The following is a 20,968-nucleotide window of genomic DNA, read 5'->3' as shown; positions in this document are numbered from 1 at the left end:
CAGAGGCAGGCAGATCTGTAAGTTAGAGGCAAGCCTGATCTACAGAGCTAGGTTCTAGGACAGCCAGGGCTACACAGAAACTCTGTCTCAAGAGAAAAGAAAGAAAAGAGCTTTACAGATGGGATGGAATGCTGGGTCTTTCTTGGCTCTGTCTGTTCCTACACAGGGATCTGGAGAAGGTGGCCCTTGACAGGACTAAAAGCAAATCCACTTGTTTCTTGTGAAGCTTGTCTGGACAACCTCCTGGGTTGTCCTCATTTCCAGCTCCTGAATAGTTCTGAGAACTGTAAAACTTCTATTACAAGCTCTTACTGAGACAACACATGCAGATGAGTTAAATAAGCAAGAGAAAATGCTGTAAAAAGTTTAAGGAAAACAAGGAAAATTTAGTTCTTGTAAATAAAAGTCTGACTTTCATAATAAGTTTAATTTGGATAAAAACTGTAAGTTTGAGGATGATGAGGGAACAGTGGGGCTCAGATCAAACAAAGGCAGTAACATTCTCAGACTCCTGTCGCCCCTGGCTTGACCTCTTCTGAGGTATCCAGCCTCCAGCAAGACTGGATAGCTACACTGGGGCTATTGCTAGGCAACTATGGAGGGGGGACAAAGTGGACCAGCCTGTGATTTCACTTCCAACTCGGGCATGGCCCCACTTTGTTGGCTGGTTGCGAGCACTGTCCTTACCAAGGCCCAGCGTCGTGAGCAGCTTTCTCCGTATCTCTGGACCCTGGAGTCAGTGATGCTGGTCTTGGAAGCTGTGTCTCGGGAGGTGAGTGGATGTGTCTGTACACTCAACGCCACTCACTGGCTTCAGAGCAAACATTCCCTAACTACAGAGGCAGTGTCTTAGTGTTGGAGCCAGGAATCAGCCCCTCCAGCCTGGGGATCCTTAGATGAAGTACTCTTCCTTCTCTCTGCCCTTGGCTGAGTCGGTCTCCATCTGGAGGATGGCGCTGGGCTCCCCTTCTGCAGGCTCGTAGGTTACATAGCTGCCTTTGTTCTTGTACAGGTAAAAGAAGATCAAGGTCACCACCGAGAGCAGGGTAAGGAACACCACGGTGATTACAACTTGGAAGGGAAAGAGACAGACATTTCAGTACTTCACGAGGCCCTTTGAATTAGGCCATTACTTCCTAGTGGGGTGCCCCTCAAACACAGCTTGTCCCGGGCACAGCATCCAGAGGCTCTTGGTACTTAGCTATAGACATGCTGTTTTGATTTCTGACAAAATTCAGCTTCCTCCCAAACCAGTTTCTGATGATCATGCTAGAAACCAGGAGGGAAATAAATAGCTCATGCCAACAGGAAGGGTGTTTTAAATACCCGGCTTCCTATGAGAGCATCTCTGGTTCTCCCCGCTCTTCCTCACCCACTCAGCAAGCCACATATACCCTCCTCCCAACCCACACACTCCAGCCAAGCAGTCACACGCACCAGTGCCTGCGCATGGACACTCCCAGCCTGTCACTCATGGCCATGCCTCTGTGTCTAGTACAGCTCTGCATGTGTCAGCCCTACGTGCCAGAATGAATCCAGTTACCCCGATGTTCTTCCTGTATGGGGAACATCTTAGCTGTCACACTGGATTCCAGGCTGTCTCTAGAGCAAGAGGTCTCAGCTTTGAGGCCCCTTGAATTGGTACACTGGCTTTAGTTTTTCATTGGTACCTGCAATGAGCGCTGTGCTGGCCTCTTCAGCTTGTGGGGACAGGGTCCCAGGAGCCTGAAAAACCGGCGTGGTCATCAATTCTAGGAAGTTGAGGAAGGGGGAAAAAGAAAGGGTAAACCCTTTGTCTTTGGCATGCTGTCACGACACCATCCTAGAGAGTTGCTCAGTGGTTAGAGCACAGGCTAGTCTTCCTGAGGACCCAGATTTTTTTTATCTCCAGCACACACATGGTGGCTGTTATGTAGCACCACTTGGAGAAGATCTGATGTCCTAGCCTCTGTGGCCACCAGGCACATATGTACACAAACACACATGCAGGGAAAAAACTCATTCTTAAAATACAGATAAAGTTCATCAACTAGTATCTACAGGAACTCCAAGCAGAAAACCTTGGAAAACAGATGAAAGCAAACTATTTCCAAAAAACAACATTTTTATGAATTTCTCTCTGCCCGACACAATGATTAAAAATAGGGACTTGAGCTAGGCATAGTGATGCATGCCTTTAATCCCAGCACTTGGGAGGCAGAGGCAGGCAAATCTGAGTTCAAGGCCAGCCTGGTCTACAGAATGAGTTCCAGGACAGCCAGAGCCACATAGTGACACTTTATTTCAAAAACCAACTATTAAATAGGAGCTTTTGGCTTGGGGTTGGTGGCGGTGCATGCCTTTAATCCTAGCACTCAGAAGGCAGAGACAGGCAGATTTCAGTGTTCCAGGCCAACCTGGTCTATATAGAGAGTTCCAGGCTACCCAGGGCTATAGAATGAGACTGGATTTTATAAAAAGCAGGCAAGGAGGTTAGGTTTTGCTAGGTGTGCTGGCATGTCTATAATCCCAGCACTCAGGCTGAGAAAGATTGCTCAAGGTCCTCCTGTACTATATAGAGTTCTAGGCTAGCCTGAGCTGTATAGGGAGATCCTGTCTCATTCAAAGAAACAAACAGGCTTGCGCCTGAACTGATTGACTTTCAAATATGATCTCTGTCCTTTACCAGCTGTGCACCCTTGGAAAAGAAAGGATCACCAAACCATCTGCATTGGTCACTTCAGATGCTGATGGGAGGTGACAATACCTATTTGTAGGGTTCTGACTGTGACAGGAGGATTATAGCACTGTAAGGGTCACATTGAGTGCAGAGAGAGAGAGGTATGTATACACACACAGACACATGCACGTGTCACGATATATCCAGTACATTTTGCAGCATTCTACATACTCTAACACACTCCTGTGCGTGGGGTGTACGTGTCTGTATGTGTGCATTCTGTGTGAATTCTGGCACATGTATACCATGGTGTACTTGTGGGAGTCACGGGACGAGTTCTGGGCTCCATCCTCACTGTCCTCTGTTTGATAAAGGATCTCTTTCTGTCCTCCGCCACCTATGTTGGCCTGCGAGGAGTCTCCTGTCTCTTTGTGCCACCTCACTACAGCAGAGGCTGGCATGCTGCCACCAAGTGCCATTCACCTTTAACCCCAGTGCTTAGGAGCCGGACACAGGTGGATCTCTGCGAGTTCCAGGCCAGCCAATACTAGTGGGAACGTTTCTAAAGCAAAACAAGCACATGATGCCACCCTGGCTTTACCTGGGATTTCTCTCGGGATTTAAATCAGGTCGTCATGCTTATACAGAAGGTGCCTTGCCCACCCACGGAGCCATCTCCACAGCCCTACACACATTTCTTTCCTTCTTTCTTTCTTTCCTTCCTTCCTTCCTTCCTTCCTTCCTTCCTTCCTTCCTTCCTTCCCTCCTTCCCTCCCTCCCTCCCTCCCTCCCTCCCTCTCTCTCTTTCTATTGGATATTTTCTTTATTTACATTTCAAATGTTATCCCCTTTCCCGGTTCCCCCACCTCCCGGAGACCCCCAGCCCTACATTTTATAAACATTATTTTTAAGTAACAAAATAATATTCCTACCCTGCCCCAAACTTGTTACTTCCAGGACAGGTTCTTCACTTTACCAGGCTCAGCACAGGGCTTCTAGGACCCAGAACCTTTCTGCATTCTAGGCTGTATCTATCTGCCTATCCTTTAAGCTCCAAACTCCCAAAGTCCCAACGCCCCAGCTAAAGTCATTACTTTGAGTCAGGACATTACCAAACTGTGGTCTAGAAGCTTGTGGACAAGACTTTTTTTTAAGGTCTCACTATGTAGCCCCTAACCCTAACCCTATGGAAATGCTCCATAGTCCAGGTTGACCTTGAACTCACAAAGATCTGCTTGCTTCTGTTTCCCCAGAGCTGAAATTAAAGGGACCACAGTCTTTCCTTCATTAGCACTTTACTGTAACTGTTGGAAGCTGTAACTTGGTGAAGGTTATACTGCAGGACCCAGGCTTTCAGGGGACAGCAGGCTGGTCGTCTCGGAGCCACCATTTATTTACCTAATGGCTTGCTTGACCCTATAATCACAGTGGTCCAGAGCTGGAGGGTGGGTTTACAGTGAGTTCTAACCAGGGTGGAGAGAGATCCCACCTCAGAGAAAGCAAAATAAAACCATACAGGGTGGGGGCAGAAGAGGGAGGGGGTGGGAGAGAGGAGGAGCCGAGGGAGGGGAGACCAGGAAGGCACAAGAGAAACTCAGCACTGTGGCCCGCTTGCTTTGCCAGGAGCTGTGCTAGTCACGCTGGGGACAGAGCAGAGCAGGACCAGCTTCACAGGGCTCACACCCTACCACGCCCCATAGGTCACATTGTCTGAACATCCCAGGATCAGAAAAGCAGCAGATGGGACTGGTTGGTATTTCTGCCAGGGGTGGCTTCCGGGAAGCCGTATTTGAGTGGTACTAGGACCCAGACTGGAAAGGGCTGTTCTCAGCAGAGCGGGCAAAAGAACACAGGAACACTGATGTGGTTCTGCTGTGCATGGGTGAAGTGACATCAGTTTCTGTGAACTGGGGCAAAAGCGGGTCACAAGTGAAGGGTCTTTTTCACAGAGAACAACAAGAACCTCTTGTTCCCATAACAGAAAAAGCAGAGATGGGCTGTCAGGAATGCATTCCAGTGTCAAGGCTAGCCCAACCCTTTTTTATTGGGGGGGGGTGGTATGGGGTGAGAGGGGCCTCACTGCAAGGTCCTGGCTGGCCTGGAACTCACTCTGTGGACCAGGCTGGCCTTGATTGAAGTCACAGAGAACCACCTGCCTCTGCCTCCCTAGCGCCGGGACTGACTTATGAGGTCAATATTGAGGTCAGTGATTTATGATAGTGATTGAGGGAGCGGGCTCTCTGCGCCACAAACGGGGCTCCAGGAGGCCGGGCTCAGCTCAGTAGGCAGCAGTGTCAGTCACCCTGACGGCCGTTCCCACCCGCTTGTCACGAGAATTACTAAGCCAACACTGCAGGACTAGTGTGTAAATCACGTGGGCGCCACCCAAGGAGCTAGGATGTCGCTCATTTGTAGGTGTGCATGTGTTGAATGTATGTGTGAATGAGATGAGAAAGTGTGTGTGTGGTGTTTGTATAAGAATGTGACTATGAAACTGTTGTGTGGCACACGCCTTTAATCCCAGAACTTAGGAGGCAGAGGCAGGCAGATTTCTGAGTTTGAGGCCAGCCTGGTCTACAGAGTGAGTTCCAGGACAGCCAGGGCTACACAGAGAAACCCTGTCTTGAAAAACCACACGCACAAAAAAAGAGTGTGAGATATGTGTGAGAGAGTGTATGTGAGTATGGGGAGATGTATGTGAATGTGTGAATATGTACATGTGTATGTGTGTGGAGAAATGCTGCTCTTGCAGAGGACTGGGTTTGGTTCCTAGCACCACACTGGATGGCTCACAGCTTCCTCTAACTCGTTCCTGGGGATCCAGCCCCGCCCCTCTAGTCTCTACAGATAACAGTGCACACCATGAAAAAAGGAGTCCATGCCCAGCCATAGGTTTTTAATTATTTTTGTTTTCCAAAACATGGTTTCTCTGCGTAGCCCTGGCTTCCTGGAACTCTCTCTGTAGACCAGGCTGGCCTTGAACTCAGAGATCTGCCTTCCTCTGCCACCGTGTACAGAGAATAAAACTATGTGTCACCACACCCAGCTTAAATTTATTTTTGGCTAAAGATTTATTTAGAGGCAGGGTCTCACTATGTAGTTGTGGTGGGTCTCAAACTCAGAATCCCTCCTGAAGTGCTAGGATTAAAGAGGTGAACCATCATGACTGAAAGACTTTGTTTTTTGATGAAAATGGTTTCTATCGCGCATGTCTTTAAGAGAGGCAGAGGCAGGAGGATCCCTTGAGTTCAAAGCCTAACCTACAGAGTCAAAACTAAATAGAGCTACCAAGTCTCAAATAAATAACAAAACAAAAACAAAAACAAAGAAATGAGAACAGTGAATCAAGTACTCACCCACCAGAGGACCCACCCACAAGAGAACCCACCCAAGGACTCGCTCACCTACAGACCCGCCCACCTGACCGGGACTAAAGGTTCAGTGCTAGTCAACATTTTTATGGAGGTTGTTACTGTGTTTGTGTGGAGTCTGATTATAAAGGTCCAGAAGTGTTCCTGGTCTGCCCATTCCTGCTTTTCCTGTAAGTCCTCTCGTTTTCAGTGTGATTTCAAAACATGAGTCATTTAAAAAAAAAAAAAAAAAGCACACCAAGCTTTCTAGCAGAAATGCCCAGGTTAGAAGCTCTGGGCAGCAGACAAATTACCAGGACAACTTACAAAATATTATATTTGGAAAAGGGTAAAGGAAGGCACGAAGGGCTTGAGGTGCAGACTTGAAGGTGTCAGGTTAGAGGGGAAGCAGGATCCCTGAGAGGAGGCTGCCTCTGTCTCCAAATAGACATTTCTTCCCCCAGCAGGGAGCAGCCGGAATCACCAGGCCACGAGGAAGTGGGCTCTGGAGAGGAGAAGCTGAGCTGGGTGTGGTGGCCCGCAGGCCAGCCATTCCAGCCATTGGGAGGAGCACAACAGAGGACAGTGTGGGCTACAAAATGAGACCTTGTGTCCAAATCAGGAAGGGAAGGGAAATGCCCGGAAGTACAGATACAAAAGGAGCCCTATGAGTGACAGCCAGAGGCACTGACAGAACCAGCAACCGAGCCTTCCCGGGTCCAGGAGGCTTGTGCGGGTGGAAGGGTCAAGTCATGGACACCTACTTCCGGAACCTTCCACCGTAAACACCGTGAACCAGGAAGGGGGCCGGTGAAGAGCTACTACACACTTCCTAGATCCAGACTCCAAGCTTAGATAAAATGTTAAGTCTGGAGTGGTGAGGCAAGCTTACAATCCAGGCTGAGGAGGAGGGTTGCCAGGAGCTCAAGGCCAGCAGACTCCACAGGGAGGCTCTGTCTCAATGCCTAAGAATGTTAACAGCCAGGAGTAGTGGTGCCTGTCTTCAAACCCAGCATCTAGGAGGTGACAGAGCTACACCAAGAGCCCCTGTCTCAGATTTAAAAGTCAATTCAGGAAGTGATTTGAGTGTATAGTTTGTGCTAGGTTCTGGTTACAGACCAATGAATAAAACAGGTAAATTTACCTAGCCTGTAAAGTCCTGTAAATGCACTGAGGGGCCAGTGAGATGGCTTGGTGGGTGAAGGAGCTTGCTGCTCAGTGATCTAACTCTCACAACCAAAGTTTGATCTCTGGAGCGTGCATAAAAAGGCAGGAGAGAACTGATTCCACAAAGTTGTCCTTTGACCTCCACAGGTGTATGTGCCTGTCACATGCGTGTGGCCTGAGTAACTCAGGGAGAAGAATTTTGCTCCTACCTGGGCTGGGGAAGCCCTTAGGAGGAACTGAGTGGGGACAGGGTGTGGCCACCTATCAGACATACAGGAAGTCTGGAATAACTTTGGACCAAGTATTAAGAGATGAGAACAGCTGGGTAGGGTTGTGGTTCAGGGGTAGAGGGTGAGCCTGTCTCTCATGTGCCTGGATCTGATCCCCAGCAGTGTAAGAATGGCAGACGTAAAATGTGAAAAGTCACCTGCACACTCAAGACAGGAGGCTGGGGAGGATCACCCTAACCCCCAGGCTGGTCCATCAAGCACCTGGACTTCTGTTGCATTTACCAAAATGGGACCCAGAACGACCTTCGCAAGACGGGTTCTTTGTGGTTCAGAGTGGAATACAAAGCTGCGGTTTAGGGTAGGTTCCAGAAAAAATGGAAGAAGGAACTGGAGGCAGAATATAAGTAAACTGTGTGTGTGAGTGGGTGTATCAGTGTGTGTACATGTGTGTGTATGTGTGTATGCATGTGTGTGTGTATGTGTGAGTCTGAGTGTGTGTGTGTTTGAGACATTTTACTATGTAGCCCTGGCTAGCCTCAAACTCCTGGAGATCTGCCTGCCTCTGTCTCCCAAGGGCTGGATTTAAAGGCGTGCAGCACCACACCTAGCTCAGGGGCGGGTAAGGGACAGAGCTGCAGCTGGAGCCTGGGGAGGGTGGAGAAATGCCAGTGAGTTTGGGTCCAGACTCCAGAATGACTAACACAGAGGGTGGCCGACACCATGTCCCTGAAGGGATGGGATCTACTCCAGCAACAGAGGGCTTGGCTGCAGACAGCCGATCCCACATCCCAGCAATCAGAGACCTGGGATGTGGGTGTCTGTAGTGGGCACCGCTGGCAGGAAACAGGTAGATGGTGGAGGTGGAGCCTTCAGCAGGAAATGGGGAAGATGGTGGAGGTTCAGCAGCACTTTTCTGGGAACTCTGATAAGCTCAAGACCGTCCTTGAGAATAAGGATGGGCAGGAGGCTTAAGGAGATTAAAAGGCTGGTGGTTTGACCTCTGACCTCTGGTGCATGGTTGACCTCAGCTGCTTTTGAATCTCTACTGCAAACCACACCAGGTCCATAGCTTCTTGAGTGCTAGTGTTACACACATGCCCCACCAATCACTACTTATGGCTTTCAAGAAGAAACAACAGCAGCAGCAGCAACACAATCTGAATCCAGGAACCCTGGCACCAAAAGGAGGAATCTGGGCTGTAGGTGCACCAGTGCTTGTGGGGGGTCGCTTGTGGAAGGCCCTAACTTTGATCCCCAGTTCCTGACAGTTTTAAGAAATACTCCCTCTCCCCTTCTGAGCTTCCAAGAAAGGCCATGCTTCAGAGTAGGGAGGTGGCCAGGGCAGAGGGCCACAGCTTAAAGGCTCCGCCCAGATCCTAACCACCAGGCCTTCCGATCTCTCACACAGCTTTCTTTGTGCTGACCCAGACACTAGCTGATTCCTTTGTGCCGCCTGTCTCCAGAGCGCCAGTTCTCTTATCAAGAGGAGGCATCAGACCCATTGCCACCTGAAGCTGCCAACCTGCTTATTTGCTCTAGACCTGCCTGACAGGGTCACTCCCACAGTCCTTAGGAGGGCATGCTGGAACCCTGCCCCTCTCTCCTGCACATCTGCTGTGACCAGCGGCTGGGTACTGGCTGAAAGAGACCTCAGAGCAGCAGGCCGTGGCGAACACACCTTGGGAATCGCTCAGGCTGGGCACAGGCCCTGCCTCTTCTGCTCCGATCAGTGGCACAATGAGAATTTTTTTTTTCTTTCAAAATGAGAAGTTTTTTTTTTTTTATCACTAAAAATTTCTTCCTCAAACTCAGATTTTGTCTCAATAAAATGAGAATAAAACCACGATAAAATGAGAATAAAGCCTTCTCAGTGAGGTGAGAAAATCCTTCAGGGGAAAGTGCTGAATGTGTAGTAAGAGGCAGTAGGGCTGCCTGGGAGGAGGCGGCTCTGAGTGCTGGGTGGGCGAGCTCTGTGTGCCTTGGGATGGGTTTTACCTGGTAGGGTAGCCAGAGCTCCTGAAACTAGGGAATCCTGGGGGGCGGGGGGGGGGGGGGGGAGGGGGGGGGAGGCTGGCCAGTCAAAGTCAGTCGGAGCCGGCTCTCCCGTGCTTGCTGGTGTGTTTGCTCAGGCCTGGTGGGCAGGACACTGTATGCTACGTCCTAGAATTCCACCCCACTCAGGCCGCGTGCTGAACCAAGAGCACACAACTCAACAACACCACAACAACATGATGTAAAAACATGCAAGGAGCCAGTGAGTTGGCCAGCAGGCGAAGGCACCTGCTGCCAGGCCTGACCCCCAATTAGATCCCGGAACCCATGTGGCGGAAGGAGAGAACTGACTCCAGAAAGTTGTCCTCTGACCTCCACATGTGTCACGGCATGTGTGAGCCTAGGAGGGGAACAACATACACGTGCACACAGATATAGATGCATGTGTACAACATGAATAAGTGTTTAAGAAATGGACATAGTCTTGAACAAGACACTTTTCTCCAGGTGCCCAGGTGACCAACAAGCACACAATAATGTGCTTGGACATCACTAGTCTGTAGGGAAACAAAGTCACAAGGAGGCACCATCTCCCACCCACCAAGTATCACACTGGCCCCAAATAACACCTGTTAGAGAGGATGTGGAGAAACTGGAACCTTTGTGTGTGGCTGGTTGGGATATAAATAACACAGCGACTATGAAAAACTCTATCACGGTTCTTTAAAAATATATCAATTGCCATATATTAACAACAGTTCCACATCTGGATATATCCACAAGGTGATATATCCTGGATATATCCAACAGGATTGAAAGAAAAAGCAAATTGGCAACTAGAAATGTATGGAATATTACTTAGACTTAAAATGAAGGAAATTCTGACACGCTGCAGATTGGGTGACTCTTGAAGAGAGATAAAATAACCAGACTCAAAATGGTAAATACTGAGCCTAACTCTTCTAGAGACTTTGTTGCAAAGCTCACCTCCTGCCTCACATGAGCCTGCGCCCACCGCCTGAAGGCCGGTCCTCTATCTCTCTTTGCTCACCACTTCTCACCAAGAAGTCTGAACCACATGCGCCTTTAGCTCCAGGAGAAACTGCCACAGATTAGCTTTCCCTAGGGTTTGCCCTCCCAGGACTTCAAATCAGCAAAACAGTGGCATCAAAGTGAGCGTTTGTTCTCCGGGGATTAAAAAAAAAAAAAGTCTATACATAAGAAAACACAGGACTATAGATCACAGGTTTGTTCCTCCCACACCCCGGCACAAGGTGAAACCAATTAATATGTAAATATCTGTCACCGCACCCAGCCTGATTAGGAAAGGTAGGTAAGAGTCAACTCACTACCTACCATCCCTGCCGCCGCCACCACCTGGCTCCTAGGATTTTTAAAGGCACCCCCATCCCTCTTTCTGGCAGGGTCTTCTGTAGCCCAGGCTAGACTTGAATTCACTATTTAGCTGAGGATAACCTTGACCTTCTGGTACTCCTGCCTCTACCTCCCAAGCTGCAGGGAGAAGGGATTGTAGGCACGGGCCATCAAAATGGGTTTCATCCTGCAGGACTCAGTCCGTACTGCCGACGGAACCCATCCTTGGCAAGAACTCCACATCCAAGCCACATTCCGAGCCCTCCCGGTTATCTTTAGCAGATTCCCTTTCTCCTTCACTGAACTACTGGGGGACATGTAAAAATGGCTCCTTTGGGTATAAAAGAACTTCCTAAGCCCAGGTGACTCACAGTGCCTGGAACTGGCAGAGTCCAGGCCTGAGAATAAAACAGCGCTAAAGGGCACACAGTGGCTGAATTCTGTTTCCTTGGAGCCTTTGGGGTAGGTAGGGGTGGGGGGTGGCGTGGGGATGGGTGAGTCTTCCAGTCTACAAGGAATGAGGCCTCTCGGAATTCCAAGGCCTGTTCAGGGGTGGGATGGGGTGGGAACTGTTGAACAGTTCTCCGACTCCATGACTTCCATCACCTACCTTCAGGAGAAGGTGTGGCCGGTAGGTTGTTCATCGTTGCTGAGGGCTGACTATCTCGTAGGGTCAGATCTATGGGAAGAAGGACAAACAAGAATGAGGAGGACGGACTCCTAAGGTTGTAGGGCCTGGGGATCCCAGGAGAGCCTCGGGCGCCAGGTTTTCCCGAGTCCCTTCTCATGGGTATGTCCCCTCTCTTCCTTTCGGTTCTAATCAGCTTCCATAAACAAATCCCTCCCAAGAGCCGACCCGGGCCGCCGGGGACCGGCGGCGTTGGTGACCCTTTCCCCGGGCCTGGGAAAGTTAAGCAAGGGTCGGCCCGGTTGCGCCCACGCGTGATCCAGGTCCCTCGGCCACCTGCATTACCTGGGCTTCCAGGGCCAGGAGCCCCGCAGAGCCGTCCGCTGGGTCCGCCCCGCTCCCCGGGAACCACGGCGCCCCGGCCCCGCGCCCCGGCCGTCGAGGGTCCCCGCAGCTACGCGGTACCCGCCCAGGTCCGGTCGCAGGCGCGCGGTGGCCGAGTGCGGGCTCCAGGCTCCCGCGCAGCGCGCTCACCTTTCCAGTCCGACGGGCGGGCAGGGCCGGGCGCCGCGCGTCCTTTTGAACTCGCCGAGGTGGGAGCGGCCGAGAGTCTCCGGTGCCGCGCCCGGGACCCCGCGCCGAGCGGCCGAGCCCGGGCCGCGGAGGGAGGGACAGGAAGGAGCGCGGGGCCGTCCTCAGCAGGTTCCCCTGGGAGGAAAGGCCACTGTCCGGAGCCGCTCCGCCCCCGTGCCGGGCTCGGCGGGGGTCGGCGGCGCTCGTCTTGGGGCGAGCGAGTGTCGTGTCCCGTGGGAGCGCAGTCACACGCGGGCCCGCCGGGGTCCGCGGCTGCGGGGCGACTTAGCCGAGCACCTCCCAGGGCCACCTGGACCTTCCTCGTGCGACCTTCCCAGAAGGCGGCGGAGCGTGGAGAGGGTAGGAGGTGTGGCCGTGGGCTGTTTGGGATTAAAAGCCGGAGCGCAACTGCTTGCCAGCAGGGTGGCTGTGGGCACATTCCTGAACACCTCAGTAGTCGGCTTCCCCATCCGTAAAATGGGGACTGAAAGTGGCAATTCCTGTAAAGCCGTTTTACCACCCTGGTCCTAGCCCGAGGCAGGCGCCTTGATTTAAATATTCATCTGTGCCGTACTTTAGCTTCAGTTTGACTCAGGACAGTGACAGGAAATGCTCCCAAATTAACTAGAGGAACTCGGTGACTAAGAGGATGTAATTCTATATAACAGGCTCTGGAGTTAACCCTGCTATGTAAGCTTAATACAGGTTACTTTTGATTCTCTGGGCAAAGCTGTGTGAACTCAGAATGTTACTGCAGAGAGTTGCCTAGAACCTCACCTGGCACATGCTATGTGCTTAATAAACACTGGCCGGCTTATCTTGGCTACTCAGTAAGAGTCGGACCTTGGCTTTCATAAGTGCCTTTTGTTTTCTTTAAAATATCACCTTTAAACGTTTGCTTGGGGTGGGGGTAGCTGGAGAAAGGCTCACCGCCTCCTGTGACTCAGTCTTAGGGGATCTTGATGCCCTCTTCTGGCCTCCACCGGCACTGGCAGGCACACTTAAAACAATTTGCTCAATTTGTTGGGGCTGATGAGGTGGCTCAGCCAGTGAAGACACTTGCCTTGTTAACCTGACAGCTGAGTTCCATTGTAGAAACTGCATAAAGGTGGGATGGCAGAGCTCACAAGGTGTCCTCTGATTCCCACGTGCATGTTATGACATGCATGTCCCTTCATGCGTGCACAAACACCTCCCCCCCATAAGAGCACACATACATATTTTCTTTTTTTTTTTTTTTGTTCTTGTTTGGGGGGCAGAATTTCTCTGTGTAATTAATAATAAATACTTCTCAAAGGTTTGCTGACACATGATAGGCATTTAAATATTCTAAAAAGCGTAAGGCTGCAGGGGAGAGAGAATAAAGGCTCCATGAGGCACAGGCCGAGCACCAAATTTGGCACATAGTAGGGAATTTGGTAAGTAGTGTACTGCGCTCTCTAGTGTACCCTATTCATCAAAACAGATGTTTGTAGAGTTCTCTGCAGCGCAGGTTGGCCTCAGGTTCAGTCCCACCGCCTCAGCTTTGGTATTTCGTGGACGGATGGCATGTTGGCACATCACACCCCATCTGTGCTCTTACACAACCTGCCAACACCGTCCTTCAGAGTCTGGGGGCAGGGACTGGAGGATGCATCTGCGTCAGACCTCTGTAAGGAGTCAAGTGAACTGAAGACAGACAGCCTCACGAGGCTGGCCAGTGTTCTCCAAGGGTGAAGCGTAAGTAAGCCTTGGAAACTGGAGCAGCCAACCTTTTGTCAACAGACCTCTAGGGACCTGGGGCAGACAGACAGGAGACAGGTGACATTCATCTTCCCCTGACTTTATTGGCTCTCTTGTGTGTCTACTGGGGTGGCAATCTTCTGAGTCCTTTTCTGACTGCCGTTTTCCTGGATGTCTGGGCGAACAGTTCAGTTCCCAGCTGAGACTGCCCGCACTACCCAAGCATGTGGACTCTTTCCTGCCCCTTGGACACTCACAGCCGAGGACATTTTCCACTTCAGCTGTGCCTCTGTTGTAGCAGGTACTGTCGTCTCCGTCCCATCTGGCGGGGAGTCCTGTGACTTGGCCATAGCCCCACTCCCCCAAGAGTTCCCATTTTACTGGGGGAAGAGAAACAAGAAGACAAAGGCAAAGCAAATTCCTTAAGCAAAGGTTTGAACTGGGTTTCTCCAGATTTTTTTTTTAGGACAGCACCTCACGTATCCCACAGTGGCATCAGAACTTCCTCTGTATCTCATAGCAAAGATGACCTTGCAGTCCTGATCCTCCCGCCCACACCTCTGAGGACTGATCTTGCAGGTGTGTGCTGGCCTGTCTGGTTTATGTGGTGCTCATGCTGGACAAGCAAGCTACCAACTGAAGTGGCCGTGCAGCTCGAGGGTTTGTCAGATGGTGAACGTGCAGCGGAGGCACCTACCACCCTGTTCTTACCCTTCCACAGCCCCCTAGTTAGCCTGGAGTAGTGATCCCCACCGAAGGCCACAGGAGGGGATCCCTGTGGGAGAGCTAGTCCGAGCAGGCCGAGGGTTATCTGAAGGTCTCTCGGGAAGCACCCTTTCAAGACGACAGCATCTAGAGAGCCTGGGAAGGACATTCTTTTGAAACAAGAATAGGAAGGCTTGACTTCATGAGAAAGTGATTCCTAAGGGTTTGGGTCCAGGAAGCTGTGCTCTGACGTGAGCCCTCCATCGTGGTATGTGCTTGTTTGCTTATCCTGGTGGCCACTGTGTGTACTTACACAGTCATCACAGGGCCAGGAAGGGCTGTCCACTCGCCCAGCAGAGGCGTCTGCTGGGTAGAGGCTGGCTTATCTGCACTCAGTGCTTCCTGTCTTATCAGAGGGTTTGAGAAGTATTGATTAAGGAAGCATTTCCTTGATGGATGAAAAAATAACTCAGTTATCAGCCCCTCTCCGTGCTGGACAGTATACTAAAGTATTCACAAAAGTAGAATGGAAAACTCACTCCGAGATATAATAAACACAGAACCTAGCTCCTGTGTGGACGCACTTACCGGAAAATCCTATGTGTGCCTCAAATTCTTTGTGCCCTGCGTTAGAGGACTGTGGGCCCTCTAGAATTAGTGTTTATGGCTCGGGACGTAATTGATGTACAATAAACAGTCCGTAACAGTGCTGTGTAGCTGGGTGAGCCTCCACCCACGTACACACCCATAGAATGACCCTCATAATAGTAAACATTATGGTGGTTTGTAATTACTATCAAAGGCCCTCCTCGCCCCCAGCCCACTACCTTCTGGTCAACATAGACACCATGTCATTTTGTCCCCTGCCCTAGTAGGCACCATTCCCATGTCCCTTCTGTAGGATGGGCATACTGTGCAAAAGGAATTAGCCAGTTTTTCTCCAGTGTACATAAATCTGCAGAGGACATGGTGGCCAGGCAGGTAGCCATAGCTGAGGCTGGGTAGCAGCTCTATGAACCACCTACTTGCAAGGGTAATCCTCTATTTCATTTTGTCCTTTCCTTGCCTGCAACCACGGGGTCCGGATAACCGAGGTTCCCACCAGGGGGTCCAGATAACCTTTGTAGTCAGTTCCAGAGAATGACAGGGCCAGACTCCTGTCTCTCAAGTTTAACCTTGAGTAATTCCTTACCAGTGTTCATCCTCCTCTCAAGCATGTCAGCCCCGGCAGCTCTGCCTGGCCTCCTCATGGCTGCTGCTGTGGCTCTCTGTATTTAGCACACAGGAGGTTCTCACTGCACGCTTAGGAATGGCTGGAGAGACCTTTCAACTGTACTGAGGACCAAGGAAGGACAAAGGTAGGCTGGGTGCAGGCGGCAGCACACAACTGTCATCTTAACATGTGGAAGCAAGGGCAGAAGGATACGAGCCAACCTGGGCTACACGAGACCCTGTTGAGACTAAAGGTTGAGGGGGGGTGCGGGGACGGGACAGGGAGCGGATGGGCAAGAACAAAGGCAGAGTGGGTGATGGGGCTCCAGGCCCACTGTGTTTCCACAAAAGTTTGCTCTGACAGCCAATGGCATTGCTTTGCCAGGGACTTTTGACCCTGCACTTAATGCCATCCTGGCCTTGCATTCCTGTCTGTGCGCCCCCCCGCCCCCCCCCCCCAGTCTTTCATAGCTGCATCCTTCTGGTTCAGGCCTTCATTCACAGGCCACCAGACTGTAGAGATACACGGCTTGGGAGGACCGCCCCTCCCCCACCGGGATGGGGAGGCACTCAAAAGCACTCTAGCCAGGACGCTGGGGACCTGGGGTCAGGTGTATGACTAAAGCCTCCTGAACCTGGAAGCAATCGTTAACCCTTCTGGGTGGAAAATGGCTGCTCAGGGCCAGACTCCACGGTTAGTCAAGACCATACTTTATTTACTAGTGAAGAATGTTTCAGCGTTAGCTCCCGGCCAAGTGAGTGCCTAGCTGGACGCATGTCCTTCGAATGTGTGGACGGAAGGAAGCGTTCCTTTGGCATTTTTACAGCCCTGCTTCTAGTAGTACTGCTCAAGCCTCTGGTGAAATGTCCTGCGTGTGGTGCCCTCTTCCTTCAGGCTGGTGCAGACTCTAGCAGTGGCGGGTCTCTGAGGGCACACGTCCACACTGCCGGAGTGTGGCTGGGTTGTGGCTTGTTCCCTTGGCCCTTTGCTTGAGAAACTTCTCTGGACAGCTGAGGTGAGGTCCTTGGAGAGAAGAGGTCCTTGGCGAGGTGAGGTCCTTGGCGGTTCAGAGTTCTGTGTTTTCACTTGCAAATACCTGGGAGGGAAACATGGCTCCTTAGATGCTGACCTACTCAGGAGGGGTTCAACCAGGACTTCCTTCTCTTCAATTCTAAGTCAGGCAGCGCCTATGGCACTGACTGTTGGGGTCGCCCCAGGAGGAGCTGCTGGCTCTGTGCAGGCCTCCCAGCCTGACAGGATGTTCAGAGGACCTGTCTGTTCTAGGGAGTTGGCACCTTTCACTACAACTGCTTAGGTGTTTCTCCAGAGTTAAGTAATCCATGGCTCTGTTTTATATGACTGTTCTGGGTCGCCTTCTGAGTTTACTGTGCTGCACTATATGTGAGAACATGTGTCAGTATGTTTTATATGTTCTGTATAACATCACTTTTTAAATCAAGTATATGCAGGCTGAGCAGAACCCATGTGAACGCTGGGCAGGTAACGTGGGGTGCTTGTCATCCCAGCATTCAAACTAGCTATGTGACTGGCCAGGGGCGGCCTTCACCTGCTGACCTTCCTGCCCGCTCCCGGGGACTGACATTACAGGCGCGTCACCGTACTGAGCCACCGTGCTACTGAGGAACACAGAGCTTCATGTGTTCCTGCGAGCACTCACTGACCGAGCGGCATCCCCAGGCCTCCTCGCTTCTTCCTGAGGCTGGGGTGCTATGCAGGTGTTTTCTCCAGGATCTGTAGAGGTGACTCTCAGGGCTGTGATCCTAAGACCATAGTCCCACCAGCGAGAGAAGCTTAGCTTCCTGGGTTTCCACTGAAGGTCTTACGGGCCTTAGACTTTCCCAAGGTCATAAACAATACAAAGGGCAAATACCTGATACCACTTCTCTGAGCTCTCCTCTGTACTGTTTTACAGATTAGTTTTTAAAAAGGAAAAAAGATTTTGAAGGAATCATGGCTTGCAGGCCAGAAAGTCAGGTCTTTGGTTTGTAGATATTGTTCCTTGCAGTTGTGGTCTGTGTGGCTGGCTCCTGTCTACGTACCTATGGGCGTGTTCCAACTACTACTGGTCACGAATACACTGCAGCTCTCACTCCTAAGTGACCCTACACAAGTGGTCTGTGAGCTAGAGGCATGATGGTTTCTTTGGTGTGTCTGTGTGTATACACACATGCATGTGTGCACGCGTACACACGCTGTATGTGGGGTGTGTGTGTGTGTGCAGACCTAGAAGAGGGTTTCAAATGTCTGCCTCTGTCAACTCACAGCGAGTCTTTGAGAAAGAGTCTCTCCCTAAGTCCGAGTCGCACAGGTTTTAGGTTTGGCTGGAAGCCCTCGCGCTCATCCCATTATCCCTTCTCCCCTGGAGCTGGGCTTCAGGCTCCGTCTGATTCCCAGCTTGCTATGTGAATGAGGTAATTTGTATCTCAGTCCTCACAATTATCTAGCAAGTACTTTCTTTTTTAAGATTTATTTATTATATGTAAATACACTGTAGATGTCTTCAGACACACCAGAAGAGGGCATCAGATCTCATTACAGATGGTTGTGAGCCACCATGTGGTTGCTGGGATTTGAACTCAGGACCTTTGGAAGAGCAGTCAGTGTTCTTAACGGCTGAGCCATCTCTCCAGCCCCTCAGCAAGTACTTTTAATGCTGAGATATATCTCCAGATCCTGATCTGTTTAGACAGGTCTCATATAGTCTCCAGGGTGGCTTCAAAGTCACCACAGACCTGAGGATGACCTAGAACTTCTGATCCCACTGCCTTTACCTTTACCTCTGAGGCGCTGGTATTGTAGGCCTGTGTCACCATACCTAACGGAGTGCTAGGTATCAAACCCAGGGCATATATATGCCAGGCAAGGACCTAACTTTTTTTTCTGTGTAGCTTTGACTGTCCTGGAACTCACTCTGTAGACCAGGCTGGCCTTGAACTCAGAAATCTACCTGTCTCTGCCTCCCAGAGTGCTGGGATTACAGGTGTGCGCCACCACCTCCGGGCAGGACCTAACTTATTTAGCAATATCCCAAAGCATTGTTTATTGTCTTAGGCCATTTTCTAGAGAAGAGCCAGGAATATAGTATGGGCTAGCTCAGGGACTGCGGTTTGTGAGTGATTCCTAACGCTGTCTGGTCAGCCATCTCACCATGACTCTCTACGACACACAGGACCACAGATCATCTGCCTTAGTTCCACATCAAGGGCGGACAATCATTTCTGAAGGAAGTGCATTCTGCTGTGCTTGCCTGTCAGCCCGCTGTGCACCCTGCTTTCCCAGACACCGTTCTGTACGCTTTTCCTCATCCTCATGGCCTGCCTGCACTTTCTGAGGCAGGATCTTTTTATGTAACTGCCAGGCCTTGAACTCCGGTCCCGCTTCTCCTTCAGGTACTGTGTCTGGAATCCAGGTGTGCGCCAGCACAGGCAGCGCCAGCACAGGCAGCGCCAGCACAGGCAGCGCCAGCAGAGGCAGCGCCAGCACAGGCAGCGCCAGCCCACTTCTCAGCATTTTATGTATTTGCTTATCTGCTGTGTGCCTGGTGCCAGAGGGCACTGGATCCCCTGGAACTGGAGTCACACATGCATGTGTGTGAGTGTGTGAAGAGCACACCTGTGCCGTGTCAGGGGTGATTGAGGGTCAGCTCTTCTCCACAGTAGGTCCCAGGAATTAAACTCAGTCTTCTGAGGTGAGCACATTATCTGCGGGCCTGTCTGGTCAGCACAGTTCTTTCTTCATGTGTTTGCTTCCCACAGGACGTGAATGTGGGCCTGGAGAGATGGCTCAGTGGTTACGAGCACTGGCCCAGTGCCCAAAGGACCTAGGTTTGACTCCTAGCACCTACATGTCTCGCAGCCCTCTGTTAACTCCAGTTCCAGGGGATCCAATGCCCTCTGGCACTAGGCACACACACACACACACACACACACAAGCAGTGCACAGACACAAATGTAGGGAAAACACTTACATACATAAAATAAATAAAAATATTCTAAATACTCCTAGATTTGGAAAAAAAAAAAGAAGTGCTCAATGGATTTGTCCTTTTTTCTGTCCTGGGTTTGGCATCCAGAGCCTTGTGCACAAGCACTCAGACACTGCACACACAGCCTTGTGCACAAGCACTCAGACACTGCACACACAGCCTTGTGCACAAGCACTCAGACACTGCACACACACAGCCTTGTGCACAAGCACTCAGACACTGCACACACAGCCTTGTGTACAAGCACTCAGACACTGCACACACCCAGCCTTGTGCACAAGCACTCAGACACTGCACACACCCAGCCTTGTGTACAAGCACTCAGACACTGCACACACCCAGCCTTGTGTACAAGCACTCAGACACTGCACACACAGCCTTGTGCACAAGCACTCAGACACTGCACAAGCACTCAGACACCGCACACACAGCCTTGTGCACAAGCACTCAGACACTGCACAAGCACTCAGACACTGCACACACAGCCTTGTGCACAAGCACTCAGACACTGCACAAGCACTCAGACACCGCACACACAGCCTTGTGCACAAGCACTCAGACACTGCACACACAGACATGTGCACAAGCACTCAGACACTGCACACACCCAGTCTTGTGCACAAGCACTCAGACACTGCACACACCCAGTCTTGTGCACAAGCACTCAGACACTGCACACACCCAGTCTTGTGCACAAGCACTCAGACACTGCACACACCCAGTCTTGTGCACATGCACTCAGATACTGCACACACAGACATGTGCACAAGCACTCAGACACTGCACACACCCAGTCTTGTGCACATGCACTCAGATACTGCACACACAGACATGTGCACAAGCACTCAGACACCGCACACACACACACACACACCTGAATTTCCAGTCCATTGAGGAAAACGTGGAGACCCTAAGATACTGATTTGGGGGTGGGGGTTGGCATGGGGCAACTGACCACAGTGAAGATATTTGAAAGGACTAGAGTCCCAGAGGACAGGCACGGGGCGCACACCTGTGCAGCAGCACTTGGAAGGCAGAGGCAGGAGGACACTGGGCCTTTGAAGCTTTCCTGGTCTAGAGAGTGAGTTCCAGAGTTCTAGGCCAGCCAGGGCTATGGGATGAGTGAGTGTCTTAAAAAACAAAATGTAAACAAACGAAAGACAACTCTTTCAAAGACACCTGCACTGTATTCTTAAGTGTCTGTCTGTCTGTCTGTCTGTTCCTTTCCCTTAAACCTTATGCTTAAGCCAATATTAGAGTATTTTTATAAAAGCCGGGCTCCACAGCGCGGGTGTTTAATCCCAGCACTCGGGAGGGGCAGCCAGATCTCTGTGAGTTCCAGGACAGCC

At 50.9% G+C, this 20,968-nt stretch overlaps 2 protein-coding genes across 3 annotated transcripts in view; both read right to left on the bottom strand.

The window, feature by feature from the left end:
• Nucleotides 1-408: 408 nt before the first annotated feature.
• Smagp (small cell adhesion glycoprotein) lies at nt 409-12,496 on the bottom strand. Of its 2 annotated transcripts, none has more exons than XM_052160738.1 (4): nt 11,935-12,496; nt 11,383-11,451; nt 1,671-1,751; nt 409-1,071 (listed from the first exon to the last, which is right to left on the bottom strand). In XM_052160738.1, the coding sequence occupies exons 1-4, from the start codon at nt 12,410-12,412 to the stop codon at nt 893-895; spliced, it is 807 nt and encodes a 268-aa protein (XP_052016698.1). In that variant the 5' UTR covers nt 12,413-12,496; the 3' UTR covers nt 409-892. The 2 variants fall into 2 exon arrangements, with proteins under 2 accessions (XP_052016698.1, XP_052016699.1); XM_052160739.1 differs by lacking the exon at nt 11,935-12,496 and adding an exon at nt 11,746-11,902.
• A 3,811-nt stretch (nt 12,497-16,307) lies between these two features.
• Nucleotides 16,308-20,968, bottom strand: part of Bin2 (bridging integrator 2) — a 28,145-nt gene continuing 23,484 nt past the window's right edge. Inside the window, exon 11 of the mRNA XM_052161362.1 lies at nt 16,308-16,709. Within this exon, the coding sequence (XP_052017322.1) occupies nt 16,680-16,709 (30 nt within the window). The 3' untranslated portion in view covers nt 16,308-16,679. The remainder of the gene's footprint in view (nt 16,710-20,968) is intronic.

This window comes from Apodemus sylvaticus, chromosome 17 (assembly GCF_947179515.1).
Source record: "Apodemus sylvaticus chromosome 17, mApoSyl1.1, whole genome shotgun sequence".
NCBI lineage: Eukaryota > Metazoa > Chordata > Mammalia > Rodentia > Muridae > Apodemus > Apodemus sylvaticus.
This window is presented reverse-complemented; position numbering and strand designations above follow the sequence as displayed.